A 19,652-nucleotide genomic window follows, 5' to 3' on the forward strand; every position below is an offset into this window, starting at 1 on the left:
ATGGACAAAGTCGTGGGACTTCGTTAGGAAGGAGCAGGAACGAGTAAAGCGTAGTGCTCGTGGGCAGGATACTCTTCGAGCAAACCTTCTCGAGGAGACGAAGCAGCTTATCTCGATGATTCCCTGGGCCACCGCAAAACCGGCAGGGTTGTCAGACACGGAGCCTTTCCATCAGCTCTCGCGTCTTGTGGGACCAAGCTGGCTGACGGACTCACAAATCAATGACATGCTCGAGTTGCTGCGGCAGAAAATAGAGGATGAGGTCGAGGGAGAGGTTGGTGCGAGGTTTCGGGTGAAGAGTGCTGCATTCATGGAGTCACTGTCAAAAGCCTACGAGAAAGGAAGCGACCACTACAATTCAGACTCTGGTTGCCGGTGGCTGAGAGAGATTGGAGATGAGTTGGCGGAGGAGAATGGCACGTTGCTCACGATAGCACATCTGGGAAGGATCGAAAATAATCCTCACTGGACGTCACTTGTCATCGAGTTCTCCGACGAGCGGGTGCGCGTCTTGTATGGCGACTCGTTCAAGCAACCGATACCGCCAAAGCTGCGCGAAATATGTGAGTGGTGGGTGTTGATGCATTCGGGGCGGGACGTACAAGTCGAGAGCTTGGCTATTGGCCATCAGGAGGATGGATTCTCGTGCGGTCCGCTGGCTATCAACAGCCTGCAGCATTACGTCGACCCAGCGGTGTCGTTGACGAAGGCGGGAGAAAAGTGGATTGTAGCGAGGCTCGAGGCTTTCAATGAGTTGGCAAGATGGACCCTGGAGAGGGTGAGGCTCTTTGAATGTTGTTTTGGCTATGCTAACGTGTCTTGTAGCGCGAAGCAGACAGGCTGGAAGCAGAGATGGATGCGAAAGAAGATCGTGAGAGTCACTCGGGTCACGGCCCGGCTCTTGACGATGACAACGACAATGACAACGGCGACTCACCCAGCTTTGGACGTCGCGAGGACGGCTCTCCCCATGCATTCACCTTCTCCATCGACAACCAGACCTCGTCTGGGCCTATCTCTTCGGGTGTGAAACGACCAAAGGGCCATCCTGAGGCACCTACGCCCAACGCCACTCCCGAGCGGCGTCGAATCTTCAAATACGACGATAACCGGCTTGACGAATCCAACGAGGACGCTCCAGGGCCCCTTCTCCTCTTTCCACAAGACTCGCCGTTGTCTACCAACGACAATTATGACGTATTTGGTAGTTCTCCACCCGCAGTCGATTCACTCTCCCTTCCATCTTCCACCGACTCTTTTCCCTCCGACCCAATGCTTCGCCCCATTGCTCCTCTTCCTCGACGACCATCTCCAGTCGCATCTTCCAGCAATGAATTTCCAAAGTCGAAGGCGAAGGCGAAGACAAATTCAATTTTGGCCTATTTCAGCAAGGAAACACCAGCGGAGAAGGAAGTGCGTCTCGAACGCGAGCATCGTGAATATGCGGAGAAGTCGGAACGAAGGAAATGGGAGATACAGAGTCAAGAGCGGGTTCTGCTTGAGGAAAAGCGGGCAAAGAACGCAGCATACATGAAGGCTTATCGTGCTAAGCTTCGAGATGAGCGAATTGCGAGAGGCGATATACCAAAACGAGGACGGAAACGGGTGCGTGTCATGTCTTCAAAGATTGTTTTCTGCTCTAACTTCACGACAGAAAGCGGCTGAGGCCGAACTTCTCGACAACGACCTTAATGGCCCCAACAAACGACTACCCGAGTTCTCCCGCCCATTCCGCCAGTTCGCTGAAGAAGCGCGGGAGGGCAATAAGCCGTCGGGACGCAAGCGCTTGACCAAGAACATACCCACCGATGCTGTGCGAATCCGCTGGCAGAACCCGCTCATCTGGCAGCAATTCCTGCTGGCGGTAGATAGGGTGCGGTGGCCGTGGCGACCTTGCGACATCATTCGAGAAGCACGCAAGGTTAACGAGCCTCTCTTTGGTCGACTTCGGGAACAGGTGGTTGGGCGATGGATTGACCGCAAGCAAACGACGCAGAAGGGTGGTATCGTATGGACGGAAGCCGTCAGTAAGGCATTGGCTCTGCAGAGTCGCAGTGCCAATTCTACCAGCCGTGTCGGTATCCTGGTACGTGCTTCTCATACCCTTCATTGCATCTTCTTACTTATTGACTTTGAAGACACCATTCCCTGAAACACGCCGTAAAATCAACACCCAGCTAACATCCCTTCGTGCCGCTGGCATTCCTGTCAATCTCCTTACCGCTCGCGGCCTCATGGTTGCGCATATCGAGCACGACCAACCCCATCTGTTCCAGAAACGTCTTGGTGTGGGCAACACGACCTTTCGGTGCTCTGAAAGCTTTGTACGCAAATATCTTAGGGAGGAACTGGGCTGGAGCGAGAGACGAGCGACCAAGGCAGCTCAAAAGCTTCCCGAGAACCACGAGAAGATCCTTGAGCAGGCGTTTCTGCGAGAAGCGTGGCTGATCCACCAATACAGCATTCCTGCGGCCTTGCGAGTCAACACAGACCAGACACAAGTCATCTACTCCCAGGGGAGCGCTTCGACGTGGAACACTCGCGGTGCCAAACAGGTTGCAGCAGTTGGGTTGGAAGAGAAGCGTGCTTTTACGCTGGTTCCATCGATCTCTGCAAACGGCGACGTCCTTCCTGCCCAAGTAATCTATGGAGGAAAGACCAAACTTTCCGCACCATCGGTGTTCTGTCGTGGACACAGCGAGGCTACACGTGCTGGCCATGCTTTCATTCATTCTGGCAACGACTCATACTGGTCTAATCACGACACCATGCATAGTCTCGTCGACGATATCATCGCTCCATTCTTTGAGCGTCAAAAGGCCTTACTCAAACTCCCCTCGTCGCAGGTTTCCATGTGGAAAATAGACTGCTGGTCCGTGCATCGCTCGACAGACTTCATCGACTGGATGCGCATCAATCACCCAAATATCGTGGTTGTCTTTGTCCCTGGCGGGTGCACCGGTGTTTGGCAGCCGCTAGATGTTGGTATACAGCGGCCTTTGAAGCTGAGCATCAAACGCTCAGCCCACCGCGACGTGGTTGACGAGGCTATCCACCAGCTTGCCTCCGACTGCTCTCCAGCCAAGGTCAGGCTTGACACGACGATTGGTAACCTGCGGAATCGGTCAGTCCAGTGGGTGCTACAGGCATTGAAAGAGATATCTCAGCCAGACCTCGTTAAGAAAGTGCGAGTTTTGTCCACTGTAATCTTGTTTCTGTTCTCTGACATGATATATAGGCATTCGAAATGTGTGAAGTCGGCGATTTTAACTGCTCGCAAGAGAGCCTGACATCACCCTCTACCCTCGCCAAGCTTCGACGTCTCTCAAAAGAGCATCCCAGCCTTCACGCAGAGCTCACACGTGCGACTGAGAACGACACTCCAGAAATCATTGCACCAACATCTACTGGGGTTGACGAGGAGATATATTCACGGGAAACGGTCTACGACGACAGCGACACCCCAATAGAGGTCGCGTTTACCATTGTACAGGGCAAGACATCTTCCACGACGTTTGTAGTGGGCGACGATGGTGGAATCCAGCGGGATGACGATGCAGAGACATTGGAGTTGGACGTAGATGACCTGGTAGCCGAGGAGCCACAGGAGCTGGGTCGTGGGAGACGTCGTAAGACTACAAATAAGCTGTACTCTGCGCGCTTGTGGGAGGAAGGTGAAATCTAGCCGAAAAATGCATTTTGATCAAAATTTCCTTTTTTGAAAGAAATATGTAAGAGATTCAGCCCGGCTCTTTACGCATTACACATTTGGTGGGGTTCAGTTCAGAAGGTGATATTACGCATTACGCGAACTTGACATCGGAATACTACAGTAAGAGTTAGGCAGCCGGCCCGGGCTCCGTTCCCCATTAGGAAGCTGCCACTACTACCTACACCGTCATGTACGCTTTGAAATCCAACAGCTTGCCCGGTGTGCCCAGTTCCAACAACTCAGACAATGCGCAACAATGGACTTTTGCCCGCCTTCTGTCTCTTTGCCACCACCACCACCTGCCGCCGTTGTTGTAGTGATGCCCGCCGCCGTCGACGACCAATTGCAACCTGCCACTGCCGTCAAAAAAACTCGTAGAAAACGCGAGCACCTCCTGAACAATAGCGGAATCCCACTCTTGACTCCTCAAGACCTTCGCTCCAAGGTCTATGTGAGCGCGCTTGTAGTATCCAAAGCCCACAAGACGGCTCTGGAATGCCTATACCAGACCCCATCGGATAAGAGCGTCATTTTCGAAGCAGTATACGACCACGACCATGATCCCGACGCCCAAACGAAAGCCCTTGAACAGCTCAAATCACTAGGGTTCTCTTCTGTTTCGGAGTGCCCTTCAAAGCGCTTCTTCCGCGCCTGGGGCAAGAACAAGGATGGCACACCAATGCGAGGTGATGCAATCCCCGCAGAATGGAGCTTTCAACGACTGCTATACCAATGGTAAGCTCCCCATTGTGTCTGCCATCTGAGCAAACTATTGAACTCATCCGCTTTCAGTGCTTCTAGCTATGACCATGCAGTAGCCAAGTCAAAGGAGCGGCAAGCGCCGTACCCTTACACCGAGTGTAACGCGCACTTCGAGCTGTCATTGCATCAACCCACCAATACTGTGCTCCGTATTCGCGGAATTCTTGAGCATAGCACCGCATGTGCTGCGGGAAAGATCGACCACCTACCTCGCAAGTCAGTTGCACCCGTCGTTTATGAGCGCGCCATCAAAACACTGCAAACCGGAAAACTTCATGATGTCAAGGTCGAAAACTCGCAGCTGTACCATTCACGGGCCTATCCCGGCTTCCCTCGCGACCCCGATGCATCCCAGCATCGTTGGCTGCTTGAACCTAAAGACACCCGAGCCTTATATCGCATCTTTCATCGGGCAGGTGGTGTTCAGATTGAGAACCGTGCCGAAATCAACATCCACAACTGGCTTGACCCAACCTCTTCTGGCTACAATCGTGACTTCGCTGCAGTCATCTTTCATTACTCAGCTCGTAAGACGCGCGAGGAGCGACTTGAGCTGGCCATCTCAACGCCAGAGATGGATGCACTGGCATGGAAATTCGCACATCAAAACCAGTTTATTGTCGATGGAACATTTGGCTTCTCCAATTCCCGCCTGCTTCTTTTCATTGCAATGGCCCTTGATGAGGAGCGGAAAGGAGTGCCGATCGCCCTCTTCATATTCTCGGCTCCTTCGGGTAACCGCCAATCGTCAGCGGGATACAACACCAAGATCCTTGCCAAGCTCTTTCAGACCTGGCGCACCCATCTCGACACTGTTGGCCATGACCTTCGTCACACGGGCGACCCAGAGCAGTCCTTCAGACCTGTCGTTGCCATCACTGACACCGACATGAAGGAGCGGGCAGCGTTGCTCCAGGTCTGGCCTCAACTCTGGTTGCTCATCTGCCGTTTTCACCTCAAGCAGTGCTGGCGCAATGCTCGGAACAAGATCAAGCAGTCGGGCAGCGACTTTGAGAAGCTAGTGTCAGATCTCAAGGCACGGTTGCTTGGTCTTGAGCAGGCACTGTTGATGCAGCCGGACACTGCATCTGCGCGTGAATTCCTTGCTACTGAGCGGAAGACATTAGAACAGGCATTGAAGAGTTGGGGCAATGGAAAACTGCCAGAAGTCGCACAGCTGGTGTTTCATCATCTTGACTATCTGGGAGATGAATATTGGCTGACATTCTTCGACAGTTGGTCAGACGCGTCTCGCGTTGAGGCTGCCAGACGTTTGGGCTGTCCTGTCTCCGATGTTCTCAACACTACCAACCATCTCGAGCGCTTCAATGGTGAGCTGAAGAACACCCAGCTGTCGCGGGAGAAGCGTAATGGGCGGCGGCTCCGCCCAGACGTGCTGCTTGTCAGAAATCGGCACTTATTAACCAGGCCGCACGCTCCCGATCGAGTGCCACAGACGAATAGCTTAACCACTACCCGAGGGTACAAAGGGAACGAAGGGAGATAAAAGCGTGCCCGACAGGCACGCGGACTGCACTATATATATGCCACTCCGGTACAGCCCTAACCCGGGCTCCGGCCGGTCCCGCAATCATATGCGAGATGCGCATCACCGCGCGTCTGCTCTTCCCGCTACCGCTAACACACCCCCTCGCGCGTGAGGCGCGAACCCACCCCACCCTGCGAGTCCAAGACCACCGACCAATCCAGCCGGTCCACATCCACCGCACGTTGAGACCAGACCACCGCGCACCTGCGCAGCTAAGACTCTCCGCACGTCCAACAACCTGCGCTACCACCAGCGCCACCCGTCCCGGCAAGCCAAATCCGCCCACCATGATGCACACCCCCTGAATCGGTGTACCGGCCCATCCCATCCCAGAGCCTAGCCAACCCAGGTGTAAACCCAATCCTCCAGGCCGTATTGCGCAAGACCAGCACTGTGACCAAGACCGAGTTGAAGACCAGCAGCATGCCACCACTGAAAAGTCGCCGTCCTGCCAAGTTGATGTTCCCGGAGCCACCCAGCCATCCAACCTGACCCGACGCCAATCGCACCCCCTCCGCGAGTAGTCCCATCCGCCACCGGCGTGTCGAGTACGCCTGAAACCCACGGATATCCGAAACTGGCGATAGCCGCCCCTCACTGAGTGCGCCCCGCGTATCCGACCCACACCCGCAGCCGTCTGAGTATCCGGCGCCACGCACCACCCATCGAGTACTGCCGCACTTAGTCGTAACGCAGTTGTGAGCCTGAGCGCCCACGTCGCCCGGCTGAGCCTCCGAGCCAATCCGTAAGTCGTCGGATGAGTGTGTCGCGCCAAAGAAGAGCCGCGCCGACACCACTGCCGCAAGAGACCAAGTCCGGGATAATTCCTTCGTCCAGAGAAGTCGCCCAAGCTAAGCAGTCGAAGCAGAGGTACAGGGATGCCAGCCCGGACGCTTTTATGTCAGAAATCGGCACTTATTAACCAGGCCGCACGCTCCCGATCGAGTGCCACAGACGAATAGCTTAACCACTACCCGAGGGTACAAAGGGAACGAAGGGAGATAAAAGCGTGCCCGACAGGCACGCGGACTGCACTATATATATGCCACTCCGGTACAGCCCTAACCCGGGCTCCGGCCGGTCCCGCAATCATATGCGAGATGCGCATCACCGCGCGTCTGCTCTTCCCGCTACCGCTAACACTGCTCAATGTTCTTGTTTTCAAAATCCTTCCCCGCATCTCTCAAAATCGTCACGATCGCATCATTCGACGGCAACAATACCTTCGTCGCTTCGCCAACTTCCCAGGTGGTGAAGAACTGCTTCAAAAACTCGAAACAAAAATGGACGAGACGGTCCCACTCCTTGCATATTACCCCGAAGATCTTCAGCGCCAAATTCGGGGAGCAGAGATGGTGCTTGCCAAACAGATCGGTGTTCCGACCTGCACAACGAACGCCGACGGCACCCTCCGCCTGTATGAATTTGACTGTTTATCGTCGCTGGCTCTAGATGGGGAGACCCATGGTGGCAGGTATACAGTCCAGATTGCATCTAATGGGGCGAGCAACTGTCAATGTACCGATTTCCTTCTTCGTGGGGCAGCCTGCAAGCATTGCCGCGGGGCTCGGGCTAATCTGGATCTTCTGTTTCGCATGAAAATGATTGGCATCATTCATCCTGATGCCATCCCTTTCCCAACAACCCGACGCGAGGCCATTGAGCTTCAACTCAAACTTGGTGTCATGCCTGGCCGAACACGACTAACCATCGATGGCCTTCTTGAGCAATCAGCAGAGGAAGATGCTCACAGTCGTATCAACAGCGATGAACGTGCATCTGCAGCGAGCGAGCAGCTGGATGCAGCTGACGAAACGGATTCCGATGGTGAGGACGAAGACTCCTCCGATGATGACAACGAGGAGTCTTTATTGGACTACGACATTGATGTAGCCCGTCGACGGATGCTCTCTGGACTTGATCTTCCACCAATCCCCCTCCCATCGTCATCAGCCTTGACCTCCTCCCCTTCATCATCAGCTGAAGCTCTGGAAAACCAGGCTGTCGCGCGTCTCTTGTTTGAGACCCGTGCTCATGGGAACACCTGGAGCATCATTGCAGATGCTCTGGACAGCTCCACGGCAGTAGCTGCATTGGACTCACAGACATTGGCTGTTCTGGATCCGCTCGAGAGCAGTCTTCGTCGCGTGCTTGCCGCCATTGATCTGCGGCGCCGAGCTTCGGGCCCAAGCTCATCCGAGTCGTCAGTTGTGGTTGTCCCGCCAACTCCTACCAACGAAGACAGCAATCCGCGTCCTCGGAAACGGGTCCGAGGACCACTGCAAGTTCCGAATGTCCTTCCGCCGTCACCGGAGAAAGCACAAAAACGTCAACAGTCTTATTCTGCAACCTAGCTATAGCCTATTTGTACAATATTATCAACTTTTTTTGACTTATGAAATCAAGCGGGGCGGGCGTCGGGGCGTCGGGGCGTCGGGACAGTGTCGGGGCATGCGCTCCCTCGGGGCTCGGCCTTTCGGTGTTCTTGGGTGCCCGGCAGACGGAGAAGGTCAGAAAATAACAACCTCGTGTCGACCAAAGCGTTGGACTTGGCGTGGGAATGTTCTTAATCCTTAGATGAGCCACACGACCGGAACATTGCTAATGTCGTGTATGTTGAAGCGGCGCATTGTGGCACTGGGAACAAGAGAGAGCCAGCGGGTTAGAGCCAGGGAGAGCGCATGGGGTATATCTTCCCATCGGTCTTGCCCGCTAACCCTGTTGCCAGAGATAGCGCATGAACTGCCAGTGACTCGAGGCATGGCGGCGAAAAGCGAGTTCAGGACGTGGGTGGCGATAGGTAAGGGTTGGGCAGTTGGAAGACAGAGCGAGATATTGAGGTGGACAACTAGCAGCCCTAGAGAAGGGGTTGCTACGAAACGGGCTGCCGCTTCGTCATAACCTTTCCCATTGACATACATACTCCCCAGTGAAAGTCTGGCCAGGAGGCGCTTTTGACAAGGGTAGCGGAAGACTGAGGCGGCCAAACAGCACGACTTGAGGTCGACCATGCCCTTAATCTCCTCCACGACGGCGTCGATAAGTTCCGGGGGAAACATGGTGGTTGATTGTGAGAAGAAGCTGCGATCACGAGACTTCCGATTCTTGCTCACAACCACCACGATACTTACTTCGCTCATCCCAATGGCTCTTCAACACTCCCGGATTCATTCGACAGTAACTTACGGAGGAGCAGTGGCTTCATTACCGACCACTTGCCTGTCGCGGTGCAAGTAGAGGGAGGGGAGGGAATGGACGTCGTCAAGTGGGTTCTTGGGTACTGCTGGTGTGTCTTCACCGCGTTGGCAATCTCGTGTCTGGGCCTCACAATGCCATACTCCAGATCGATCTCATGACCTTGTACACCTTCCCGTCCAAGTGCAGGATCCTAAAGCGAGAGCATGGCTCCAGAGCTCCCGGCGCGTTTGGGTAGATGTGGCCGTTGGTAGATTCGCATGCTGGCAGACGGGTATGTGTTCTTGTTTCTGGCTCATTTCTTGTCTCCTGACAGGTTTCAAGAGCGGCAGTACCCCAAGAATTTCACTAGAAAACAATACTCTTCGACTTCAAGTCGATGCAGCAAACTTGAAGCTCTCTCCAAACCACATCCGAGTTGCGAATCACTGCCGTTTGCATGCTTGTCGAACCGCTCGAGTCGAAGAACACATGTGTGCCGCCCCACTTCGTGTGCTAATACTCCCACTGACCTTTCTCAAGGCCGCCGATAGTGGACACGGTGTTCGGAGTCGGCCTGACCTTTGGCTCCGGCGCCTTGCCCATTAGATTCCAACTTCTGAGGCATAGAAACGGGCCAGAACTATGCGTGCTCGTTCTCTTCCCATTCACGACCGACGTTTTCGACTACAATTCAATCATCTCCCATTCATCGGATTCAACGACTACGTTAAGCTCCTGCGAACGACGCGACGAGCAAAAACCAACTCTTCTGCAACCTCTCTTCCTATCCCGCCCTCGCCATCCCGATATTTTGCACCCGCATTCCACATTTTCTGCCAGTGCACGCCATTCGAGACGACAAAATAAAACTCCTCCACCGTGCGTCGTATGGCTCTGTCGAGCGGGTCTCAAGCTGCCCTTATATCTCCCTACCATGCCGATTTAGTGTAACCTGGGCTAGATGGGCACAAAGACTCCGTTGAGCGCGGTTTCGCTCGGAATGGGACTTAGCATCAGCGTGGTCGTCAGGTCGGAAACACGGTGTGGGCCGGGAAGAAGAACATATTGTGGTGGGAGCGGTATTGGGTGATGCAAATGAGGGTATTTGCAGAGGCTTGTGTGGATATCTGAAGAGCAAGCAATACCTTCTCGGCGCATCCGCTACCCCGTCTTCATTAGTTCTCCCGTGCTGAGGCAGCTGGGGTTATACCAACTTGATATTCTGTCCCTTGAGACGGTTTTTTGCATCATATCCATTCTAATATATTCCTCTCCTGCCTGCTTTACTGCCCCAGACGATGTCGGAAAGCATGCTGCCAGGGGTGCGTGCGTTGACGCGAGTGCGAGAAGCAAGATCATGATTGCAGCGATATCGATGCGTGACACTTTCTCTTCTGGACCACGACTACCACTTTGCTGCGCGCAACCGAATCTCTACCCGCACGACCGGACTGCCACGCGTACCTCGAAGGAGACAAAGAGATGAACTGGTAGCCAGAGAATGCAGTCACGGTGAAAGGTGCGCGATTTGGCTTGACAATCCATGCTCGTGCTGACCACCTTTGCAGCTTCTGCTACGACTTGACGACGCGAAAACTGTGAATCCTACTCTCGCTGGCACCCGTGCTGTTCTACCCGATGGTGCGTGTGACGTGTTCGCTCGTCGCAAGCCCCGGCTCTGGCGGCTTATTACCTTTTTTCAGCTCAGCTCTGTTGCTACCCCCGCAAAACGGATAGGCCATCTGGCTCCCATCCAACGGAGGAGAGGACGGAGGAGAGGACCAGGCAGGAGCACGAGATGAATCAAGGCGAAGTTGGCGGTGCGGCGGCGTTGATTCACAGGCCATTCGCGTTGGGAGTAAACGCGTTTGAAGCTCAGCCGCGTCCTTCAATAAATCTTCACTTCTCCGGAGAATTGCCGCCGCCTACTGCTCGCCACCCTCAACCCTTTGAAGTCGACCTCCTTGCATTGCTGCATGGGCTTCGTGGCCATTTCGACGAGGAGCGCAGAACCTCCACGTTGGCTTCGGTGGACAGAGGAGACAGAGAGGCTGGGCCATCGCGCACGTAAGTACGGCAGAAACATCTTAGGTTGCGCCTTATTAATTCAGTCATAGACATTCTGCATCCTGTCGGCATCTCTTGCATGAACGAATAGGTCGTGCTTGCCCCATGCTTCTCACTCAATCCCCCTGTTCTTGGGCGAATTCCTCGTCCCGTCCTCGTCTTCACCATCGACAAACACCCATTCTTGAGCCTCTCCCTGCTTGCTAAGTCGTTCGTAGCGCCAAGTTGGTCAAATCGTCGTCGCAGTCATTATCGGCGTTATATCAATCTTAGAACTTGCGCCGAACTCGTGGAATTCAGAATGTGGGACTGGAAGGGTTTTGTCAAGCCCGATGACGAGGTACGTGTCCGATAGACTCCGTCTGCATACAGTATGCTCTAACGCGATTCAGGGCCCAGGCACCGATCCGGGCTCTTGCAACGACAATCGTTTTGCATTGACCTGCCAGTGCAGTAGGTGTCCTAGGCCTTTCCTCGTTCAAGACAAGAGACTGACTCGGATGGTGTGTGTTAGTTGGGAGCAGTGGAGCTCGTATCTCGGGAACGTCAGTGGGTTGGAAGACTCGGAGGAGGCGGCGTCTGGTTTGTGATTGTGGGACTGTGAAACGTCTAATCACTGACGAGCGGCGCATTCGATCCAAATCCATCGTTTTTGCAATCTATGCTGCTCATTTCGTAGAATCAGACGAGTTGACACGCCTCGAAACAAGTGATACGTGAGCTTGAGACTGAGAGGCCAGTGGGCCCCCCTTGAATGTTTGGGAGTGGTCTTCGGAATCGAGCTACTAGTATCATGGCCACCTGAGAAGGGACTAGTCACCCCCGGAAGCATACGAGTAAATGCTGAATGGCCAGCATTGGCACACTTGTCGTTGGGCGAAACAACTTAACAAGAGCCTGAGCGAGAGATGTGGAATCACGTTAGTATCCTTCCTTTCCTTCTTTTGCACGGTCAATCATCGGAGTTGCCCACTACCTCTTGGGCTCAACGCGCGGCCGCGACTCGGATCAAGCTGAAGAACCCCAAACCGCATCGACCAACAACTTTGGTTTGCGCTGCTTGCTCGTTGGACGTGGGAGGTTCCTCGTAGGATGCCCTCCCCGTATTCGTGAAGAAATCTGGTGTGTAACACCTTGTTCCTGCTCTAACTGCTAATCAATTTGCAAGGCTCGTGTCTCCAACTGTAAAGGCGTACACCTATATATAACATGCCCTGTCCTCAGGAACAACCGCCAGAATTGGAGAGCACTCGTTCCCCTCCCCCCTAAAAAGCTCTACCGCGCCTTCTATCCATCCATCCACATCTATAATCAGCCTCTTCCGACGGTCTTCAAAGCTGTACGGGCTCTGTTCTCACATCCTCGCCTGATTCCAACCCCGCGACAACCTCCACGTCGGAGTCGAGCCGTGAGCGAAAGTGGGCCCATCGAAGGGCTTCTGCTCGTCGAGCCCGGACGAGCTAAATATATGTCATCATAGGATGGTTGGCCAGCTCGAGGAGCGGTCGATAGAGCCGCAGATCGCGATGTGGGGGAGATTTATCGAAGTCTTTGGACGGCGATGAAATCACGTGATCACATGGAAGAGAGGCTGGGAACGGGGGAGTGGAGCGGCTAGTGAGGCTGAGTGCGTGGGTTACCTGGTCATGGAGGGGTTGGAGCAGGTCCGCAAGTGTTCTTGAAGGAGCTAATTCATTGTGTCGTTTCCGCCAACTTCACCCAGTTAGTGAATCCGAGATGGCCCAGATGGGGCGTCCGACAATGGAGGAGTGAAGAGCGGGAGGGAAGAGTTAGAAGTTAAGGGTGCGTAGTGCAGCTTCCCGAGGTTGCATGTGCATGTTGGCGCCAGGATAATGCACGAATCTTTGAAACCAATTAGACGCTGATGTACTAGTTCGTGTAGTAGACCGGACTACACACTTGCGCTCTATGTCTCCTTGCGTTTTGAGTGCTTGCAGGCAGCTAAATGCTTTTTCGTTAGGCAGCTTGAAGGCGGTTGGTTATTCGACGGATTAGCTACCAGAAACCAGTGCTGTCAGAAGTAGCGAGTAGGGCGGAGTGGAAATGTTTAACGGACCTCCGAGCCAGACTGATGTGGCACTCCGAGTTCGATATGCGAGCCGGTAAGAGAGAGGCGAAGTTGGGCGTGGATGAAGGAGCAGGAGGAGGCAGTAACAAGGAGTGGTTTCGTAGGCAGTGGTAGCGACGACGAGCATGGGTCTTTGTAGATGGCCAACCATGTTCGAAGGAGTTTTTACTGTTGGTATAGACGGGAAAGGACAGCCTGGAACGATGAGTTTGGGGCAAGGAAAAGAGGGTTGGAGGACGGACCTTCATCCCGCGAAATGGCCTCCGTCGTTTATCCCAGACAGCTCCAGCTCCCTTGTCCGTATTTGAGGTCCGTCAGCCACGATGCCGCGAGCTGCGGCATCTCTGTCGAGTCAGTGTCGACCCAAGCCCCCAAGAAACACCACCCCAATGCGCCGCTTGTCTCTCTGCGTGTTGCGAAGTTGGGAGGTAAACTGGTGCAGATTGCGGCGCTGCACGACCCGCACCAGCGAGGGATCGTGCCTCCATTGGGGAAAAGCGGGTGAGGAGCTTCAGGCGGCTGTAGACTTTGCCGGCAAGTGGCGGGTGCTGAGATGTCGAGGAGGAGGAGTGATGCGGTATATACGCGGAAGGATTCAGCCCTACCCCATTGGCGGAGAGCAAGCGTCTGAGGATAGGATCGTCCTGGGGCAGACGTGGTCGAGCGAAAGAAGAGAGTCGCGGTCACGTCATGCCCACGTGGTGCTGACTCACCCGACCTTACCTTGGCTCAAACCACCATCTGGCAAGTCCCGCGCAATTGGAGGAGGTGGACAGCCAAACACATTGCGTATTTCTCGTCCTTGTTGGTCTTATACTTACGCTATCAATACTTATCCTGACTTGATCCTGCCAGCGGCTCAAGTTCTCACGTCTTGCCTCTTGTTGCCACCTCACTCGACATGCCCTCCTCCTCTACTCTACCGCACGATAACCACTTTCATTCCCAGCTTAATCCGTCACAAAATGTGCCTGCCTCCACCCCGATTCTCCGCCTGCCAACAGAACTGCTTATCTCGATTCTCGAGCGCTGTGTCGATGACAAGCCGGAAGACCGTGACGACGATGAACCGCTTCCCGTTCTGGTCAAGGATCAGTGGCTGGCTCTTTCCACTGTCTGCTCCCACTGGCACAGTGTTGTTATGGGGACACCGACGATTTGGACAGACATCCATGTCTGGTCGATACCCACACGACAAGATGCTCTTTCCGTCGAGCTGGTCCAGCGCGCTCTGCTGCGAGCCGGGAATGCCCCGCTCCGCCTCAAGCTTGACGTAGCACAGACCTATGACGCACAAACAGGCCAGCCTATCCAACGACAACTCTTCACCGTCTTGCGCGCGACTTCAGAGCGCTGGCGATCACTCTCATTGCGTGTTGCACCACTTCAGCTACTGAACCTTGCGCCTATTCGCGGGAAACTGCCTCTTCTCGAGCGGCTGGAGCTGTCCAGCAGTAACGCTGCCCACGACAGACAATTCCTCGCAGACTGCAATCTCTTCGAATTCGCCCCCGCCTTGCGGAGTCTCACATTCGAAGACTTCCCTCCTCGCGTTGCGTGGCACCAGCTCACAGAAGCGCGCCTGACCTTCCCCTTTGGATTCTACAGCCATTTCCATAAGGCGGTTTATCGTGCGCTTGTGTTTGTCGAGCGCTGCTCCGCTTCATGCAGCGTGACGGTCTGGGGTGTCAGCCCTCCTTACCACCAGGACCACTGGCAGCAGCAACTCGCCGACTGGCCTACCGACCCGCTATTCACATCACCAATCAGGTCGTTTACTCTTGCGCCGTTCTCCCGCGACGACGAGCAGGTCCAGTTGGCCGGGCGACTCCTCCGCCTGCTCGACCTCCCTAATCTCACTGAGTTGAAGCTCCAGTCGGCATGGCGCGCGGCCAGCTTCTGGGACCCAGCTGCCTTTGCCATGTTCGCTCGTCGCTCGCCGAACATCACCGTTCTGCATCTGCGGCGGACCTATATATCCCCGCCGGCGCTTCTCCAGGCGCTCCGCCAGGTGCCGCTGTTGGAGGATCTTGCTGTTGGGGATATGCACCGTAAGGAGGCGTACCATTTTGCGATAACCGACGAGGTCTTGCGCGAGCTGCTCGAGCCTGGTTTGGTGCGGAACCTTTGCCGCCTGGAGGTCACGTCGTTTCTCCATTTCGACCATGGCCTGCTGCTCCAAGTTCTCAGGGACCGTGCGCAGCGGACAGAGACTTTTGTCGTCCATGCTGTGGTGCTGGCGATGACGAAGGAGGAAGCGGAGTATGGTTTGCTGGCCAATGAAGGGAGACGCCGGCTTGCGGAGACGCTCGCGCTGGGCTATCGGGATGGGTTGCGGTACACGATTGTCGTTGATGTATTGTAGGGTGCAACTGGGTGTTGGCTCTCAATTTCTTGTAACTACTGGTGGATGATTTTACTACTAGTAGTACACAGGAGTGATATGAAACAACAGAACAACCTCTGGACTCAGCTTCCTTACTTCCCATACACCAAGTTTAGAGGCCTTTTTAGACTTGAAGTCTAAAAAGGCCTCTAGACCGCGACCATCCTCATCGTCCAGCACAATGGGGCTGTATTCGCTGGCCGAACCGTTTCGGAAGCGGTAAAGTCCGAATGCTCATGACTTCTGGCGCTAAATAATGTCTATGTACCTGGAAAGTCGGTCAGCAAAAGGTAAGAGCGGCAGCCGAGCGACTGACTTGATTTCCGTCTGGCCGGAAAAACCAAGGATGTCGCAGCGTGTGCACGGGGGAGTCTATCAGACGGTCATAAAGATGAGAGTCTTTAAGCATTGAAGAAGGAAAAAACTCGCCACGACACCATTTGCCGAAAGGGAGCAAGAATTCAATCACTTGGAGCCATCGACTGAGATTGAGAATTGCGATGAGCGATAGCGGGATGTACAGGGTCTTGGAATTGGAACCGAGACATTAGTATTAGTAGACGCATCGTGGCCTAACCTTATATTGTCGTTGGGGTGAATTATGCTCTGCCGAGCCTCAGATGCCACAGAATTTTGGGCGATCATCAGACTTGTCATGGTCAGACTTGGAACACCGAGTTCGGTGGGAGGTGATGGGCTTCTGGGTCCGGTAGTAAGAGTGGCTTGATAATCCTGTTGTAAGACGGCCTCTAAGCCCTCATGGAGCGTCACGGTCTTGTCCAGCTTCGAATCTGTCGTTCATCAACATTGGATAGAAGAGCAGCACAAAGTGTACTAGGACGCACACAGTGGAGAGTTTGCCTCGCTTTTCACGTACAACGTCTGCGACTCGAGTCTTAATGCGTCGCCTCTGAATCGCTCCCACATCTCGCTGGTCATCGCAGTAGGATCAGCGGGCGCGTTGTCAGAGACATCAACGCCACCGGTGCAGAGAAAGCGAACTCGGAGAGACACGGGTTGTCCATGAATGAAGATAGGTATGCTCAAACGGAACGAGCTGACTACTACTAAATAGTTATTAATGTATTTGAAAAGAGCAAGCAACACAATGCACCTATCGACGTCTGGGTGAAAGTTTCCACGCATCGGCATTCGACCACCAAGGAGTATATGGCCATGTATGCCACAAGTGCCAAAGGCTAAGAAATCAAAGGGCGCTTTGCGACGCAAGTTTTGAAAAGCTAAGCTGAATTCAAGTTGTCCATGGCGCGCCCTTGACTGTTTGTCGTGTGGCAGGCAATACCCAGCTCAATAAGTTGTCATCAGGGTAGAGCGCTCGAGCTTTAGTGAGAGTGGAAAGGCCCTGTTACTATTAGTGGGCATGAAGCAAAGACGATTGATTTGTGATCAAGAGTGTGACCGCGAAAATCATCACTCTCATTCCGCCCACCACGACGAGTCCGGTTGTCCGTCGTCTTTCTACTCCAATTCACCCGCCTTGCCGCCACTCGTATCCATGCTCGCGCAGACTTGCTGTTGGACCACTCGACGGAGAGCCACGTTGTGTCTTTGAAGCCGCAGAGCCGCATGACAGACTCTTTTCGTGGAGGTGGGCTGGTTATGGGGCGATCTGCAGGCGGACTTCGTGCAGGCGCCGGTGTGGGACGAATGCTTAGAATGGGCAGAACCAAGACCGGCTTGGTAAAGGTGCGTGTCGGTCTCTTTTTGCGTCTTTATTGCTAAGTGTCGGAAAGCCAGCTGTTGGGCTCAGTTCCACCAGCTACCCGGTCAAATACAGCCAGCGTGTCGACGAAGATGTAGGAGGGGTGCTAGACCGCCTGCCATGCTTGACTCCAGTCGACGCGAACGAAGGAAATACGGTCAAGGTACCGGGTCTTCGGTACGTTTTTCGCTTCATCTACTCTCCCCACGTTCGACTAGATCGTTGCAGTCTATCGCGAAGAAAAGATGATGATGGAGACGGGACTAGATGCGGGGCTTGCTCGAGTGGTGAGTCTTTTTCCTTTTCCGCACGTTGGTGTCTCATGTCGGTTGGAAGTTTGGAGCTTCCGCCAATGCGCCAGGCCAACACGCAAGATGACCCGCGTAATTATCTTCAGGCTTCATCTCCTTCGTGGACTTCGCTATCTCCACACCAGCCTGAGGGCTTTTCGGCGACAATCTTTCCCCATGTCAGTCAGCGGCAACATGAACTGGACGCTCCCTTCCAGTTTCGCTGCATCTGCACAGTCGCATCAAAAGGACCACCACACTGCCTCTCGCGCTGCCCTTTGGACTCCACATAGCCTTCGTCAACGCCACTTGCACTAGTCGCTTTCTACCTCATTTCATCGGCATGTCTCGTCGCCATACATCCTGCCCGCCAAGTGCTCATCCAACAGCTTCCAAATACTGTGCCAACAGTCCTTGACCTCCACTCGCAGCGTGCTGCTCCCGCGCCTTCGATCCAGACGCCCGTCTCAGAATAGGAAGTCACGTGCTTCTTGCCTACCAAAACGACCTTGTATCGCGGCGGAAACGGGGAATATAGCTCTATCGACTGCATCTCATTATCCCCCGTCTCAATTCCGAGCTCTCCAATTCTTTTGGCCCCGGTATTCGACGCGCAAGGCAGTTGTTGCACGCGTTTGTGGTGAAGACTACCGGGACGGCATGGGCGATGGTTGTGAGATGGAGAGCGAGAAATGGGCTGGCGTTGGTGGCCTTCCCGAGTGTGCAGATGACGGGGAGCGTGTGGAGCCGCTCCGAAGACGGTCTGCTGGGTCGTTGGTGGTCTGGAGGCGTAATCTGTCACCCCAAGGATGCCCTACGGTGGATGCAAAGGGCCGCCTGGGCTGTCTGTCAAGTTTCCCGAACCCTGCGCTTTATCTACCATCGCATTATATCCTCTTTCCTTGGATATCTACCGAGCCATTTCTCTTGCCGATGCCGTTCTTACTGTGTTTCCCCGTTCTTTCTTCGAATTTCTTCGTGACTTTGATTCATTTTGTTTACGACAATATTATAATCTCACATCTTGCTCTCTTCCAGAGAGCATGCACAACTGCACAACTAAGACACTATCTGTCCCCACCATCTGCAAATTTCGATCTCGCGACTGGCCACACAACAAGTCTTCGTACTCGCGAAAGTATGTCCGAGTCCAGGGAAGGGGTTCGACGGATCCACCGGGGAACACATTGTATATGAGTGCTGTATAGCGTGCAGTGGAGGTCGGCACGGGACGGGAACTGAAAGAGTATTATCGTCGTCTCGAATAGAGTGACGATGTAACCCGTGGCGACACGTGCAAAACAAGGGACAGCGATAGTAGCGATAGTGGAAGTGTGCCGTTGAGGGCGTGGCAAGTTGGCGAGTGTCGGGAATGAGAGAGAGAGGAAGGTGTGTTGGCCGTGTCGGATCTGGTGAAGTATTCTGTGCAGCGACTCCACATCTGCGAACGCATCGCGCGCTACTTTTGAGCGAAGCTCCTTCATTACGACTTGAAATGCATCGAGACGACACAAATGAGCAAGTGGTTGCTGCATTGGAAGCCGAATACAAGCCATGTACAGCTGAGAAAAAGACTACAATATTGTAGCAGTGGGGACAGAAGCCAAAGCATCTCGAATCGAGTCAGTACGACCGGGAAGGTTGTGGAAGGACTCACCCTCGATTCTGTTCCACCTCTTTTGTTCCGCCTCTCAGCGCTCTTCCCCATTCTCAGAGTTCTGCCTGTCGCGGAAGACAAGAAGGTCCTGCAGCATCACACGCCCGAAAAGCTAGAGCCCAATGTCTAGTAACTGAGCCAGGCGGAAGATAACGGCGTACCCCAACACAATCGGAAAAGCCGCTCAGACTCTGGTTCCCGAGCTCTGCAGCGCCTCGTAGGTATGGCCCCTCCACCATA

General features: G+C 54.2%; 4 protein-coding genes across 4 annotated transcripts; 3 read left to right on the forward strand and 1 right to left on the reverse strand.

The window, feature by feature from the left end:
* Window positions 1–462: 462 nt before the first annotated feature.
* MIND_00560400 (uncharacterized protein) lies at window positions 463–989 on the reverse strand (the record flags this gene model as incomplete). Its single annotated transcript, XM_037362378.1, has 4 exons — window positions 463–550; window positions 603–769; window positions 815–900; window positions 938–989. 4 exons carry the CDS (start codon window positions 987–989, stop codon window positions 463–465), a joined length of 393 nt encoding a protein of 130 aa, XP_037222670.1.
* A 283-nt stretch (window positions 990–1,272) lies between these two features.
* On the forward strand, window positions 1,273–3,685 carry MIND_00560500 (uncharacterized protein; the record flags this gene model as incomplete). Its single annotated transcript, XM_037362379.1, has 5 exons — window positions 1,273–1,605; window positions 1,655–2,086; window positions 2,139–2,160; window positions 3,025–3,185; window positions 3,239–3,685. The coding sequence occupies 5 exons, from the start codon at window positions 1,273–1,275 to the stop codon at window positions 3,683–3,685; spliced, it is 1,395 nt and encodes a 464-aa protein (XP_037222671.1).
* Window positions 3,686–14,257: 10,572 nt separating this feature from the next.
* On the forward strand, window positions 14,258–15,721 carry MIND_00560600 (F-box domain-containing protein; the record flags this gene model as incomplete). The annotated part of the gene is made up of 1 exon (XM_037362380.1): window positions 14,258–15,721. The coding sequence occupies one exon, from the start codon at window positions 14,258–14,260 to the stop codon at window positions 15,719–15,721; it is 1,464 nt and encodes a 487-aa protein (XP_037222672.1).
* Window positions 15,722–17,227: 1,506 nt separating this feature from the next.
* Window positions 17,228–18,073, forward strand: MIND_00560700 (uncharacterized protein; the record flags this gene model as incomplete). The annotated part of the gene is made up of 4 exons (XM_037362381.1): window positions 17,228–17,449; window positions 17,497–17,642; window positions 17,694–17,752; window positions 17,802–18,073. Exons 1-4 carry the CDS (start codon window positions 17,330–17,332, stop codon window positions 18,071–18,073), a joined length of 597 nt encoding a protein of 198 aa, XP_037222673.1. The 5' UTR covers window positions 17,228–17,329.
* Between the last annotated feature and the right edge of the window lie 1,579 nt (window positions 18,074–19,652).

This window comes from Mycena indigotica, assembly GCF_014461135.1.
Source record: "Mycena indigotica strain 171206Taipei chromosome Unknown Mind.scaff0004, whole genome shotgun sequence".
NCBI lineage: Eukaryota > Fungi > Basidiomycota > Agaricomycetes > Agaricales > Mycenaceae > Mycena > Mycena indigotica.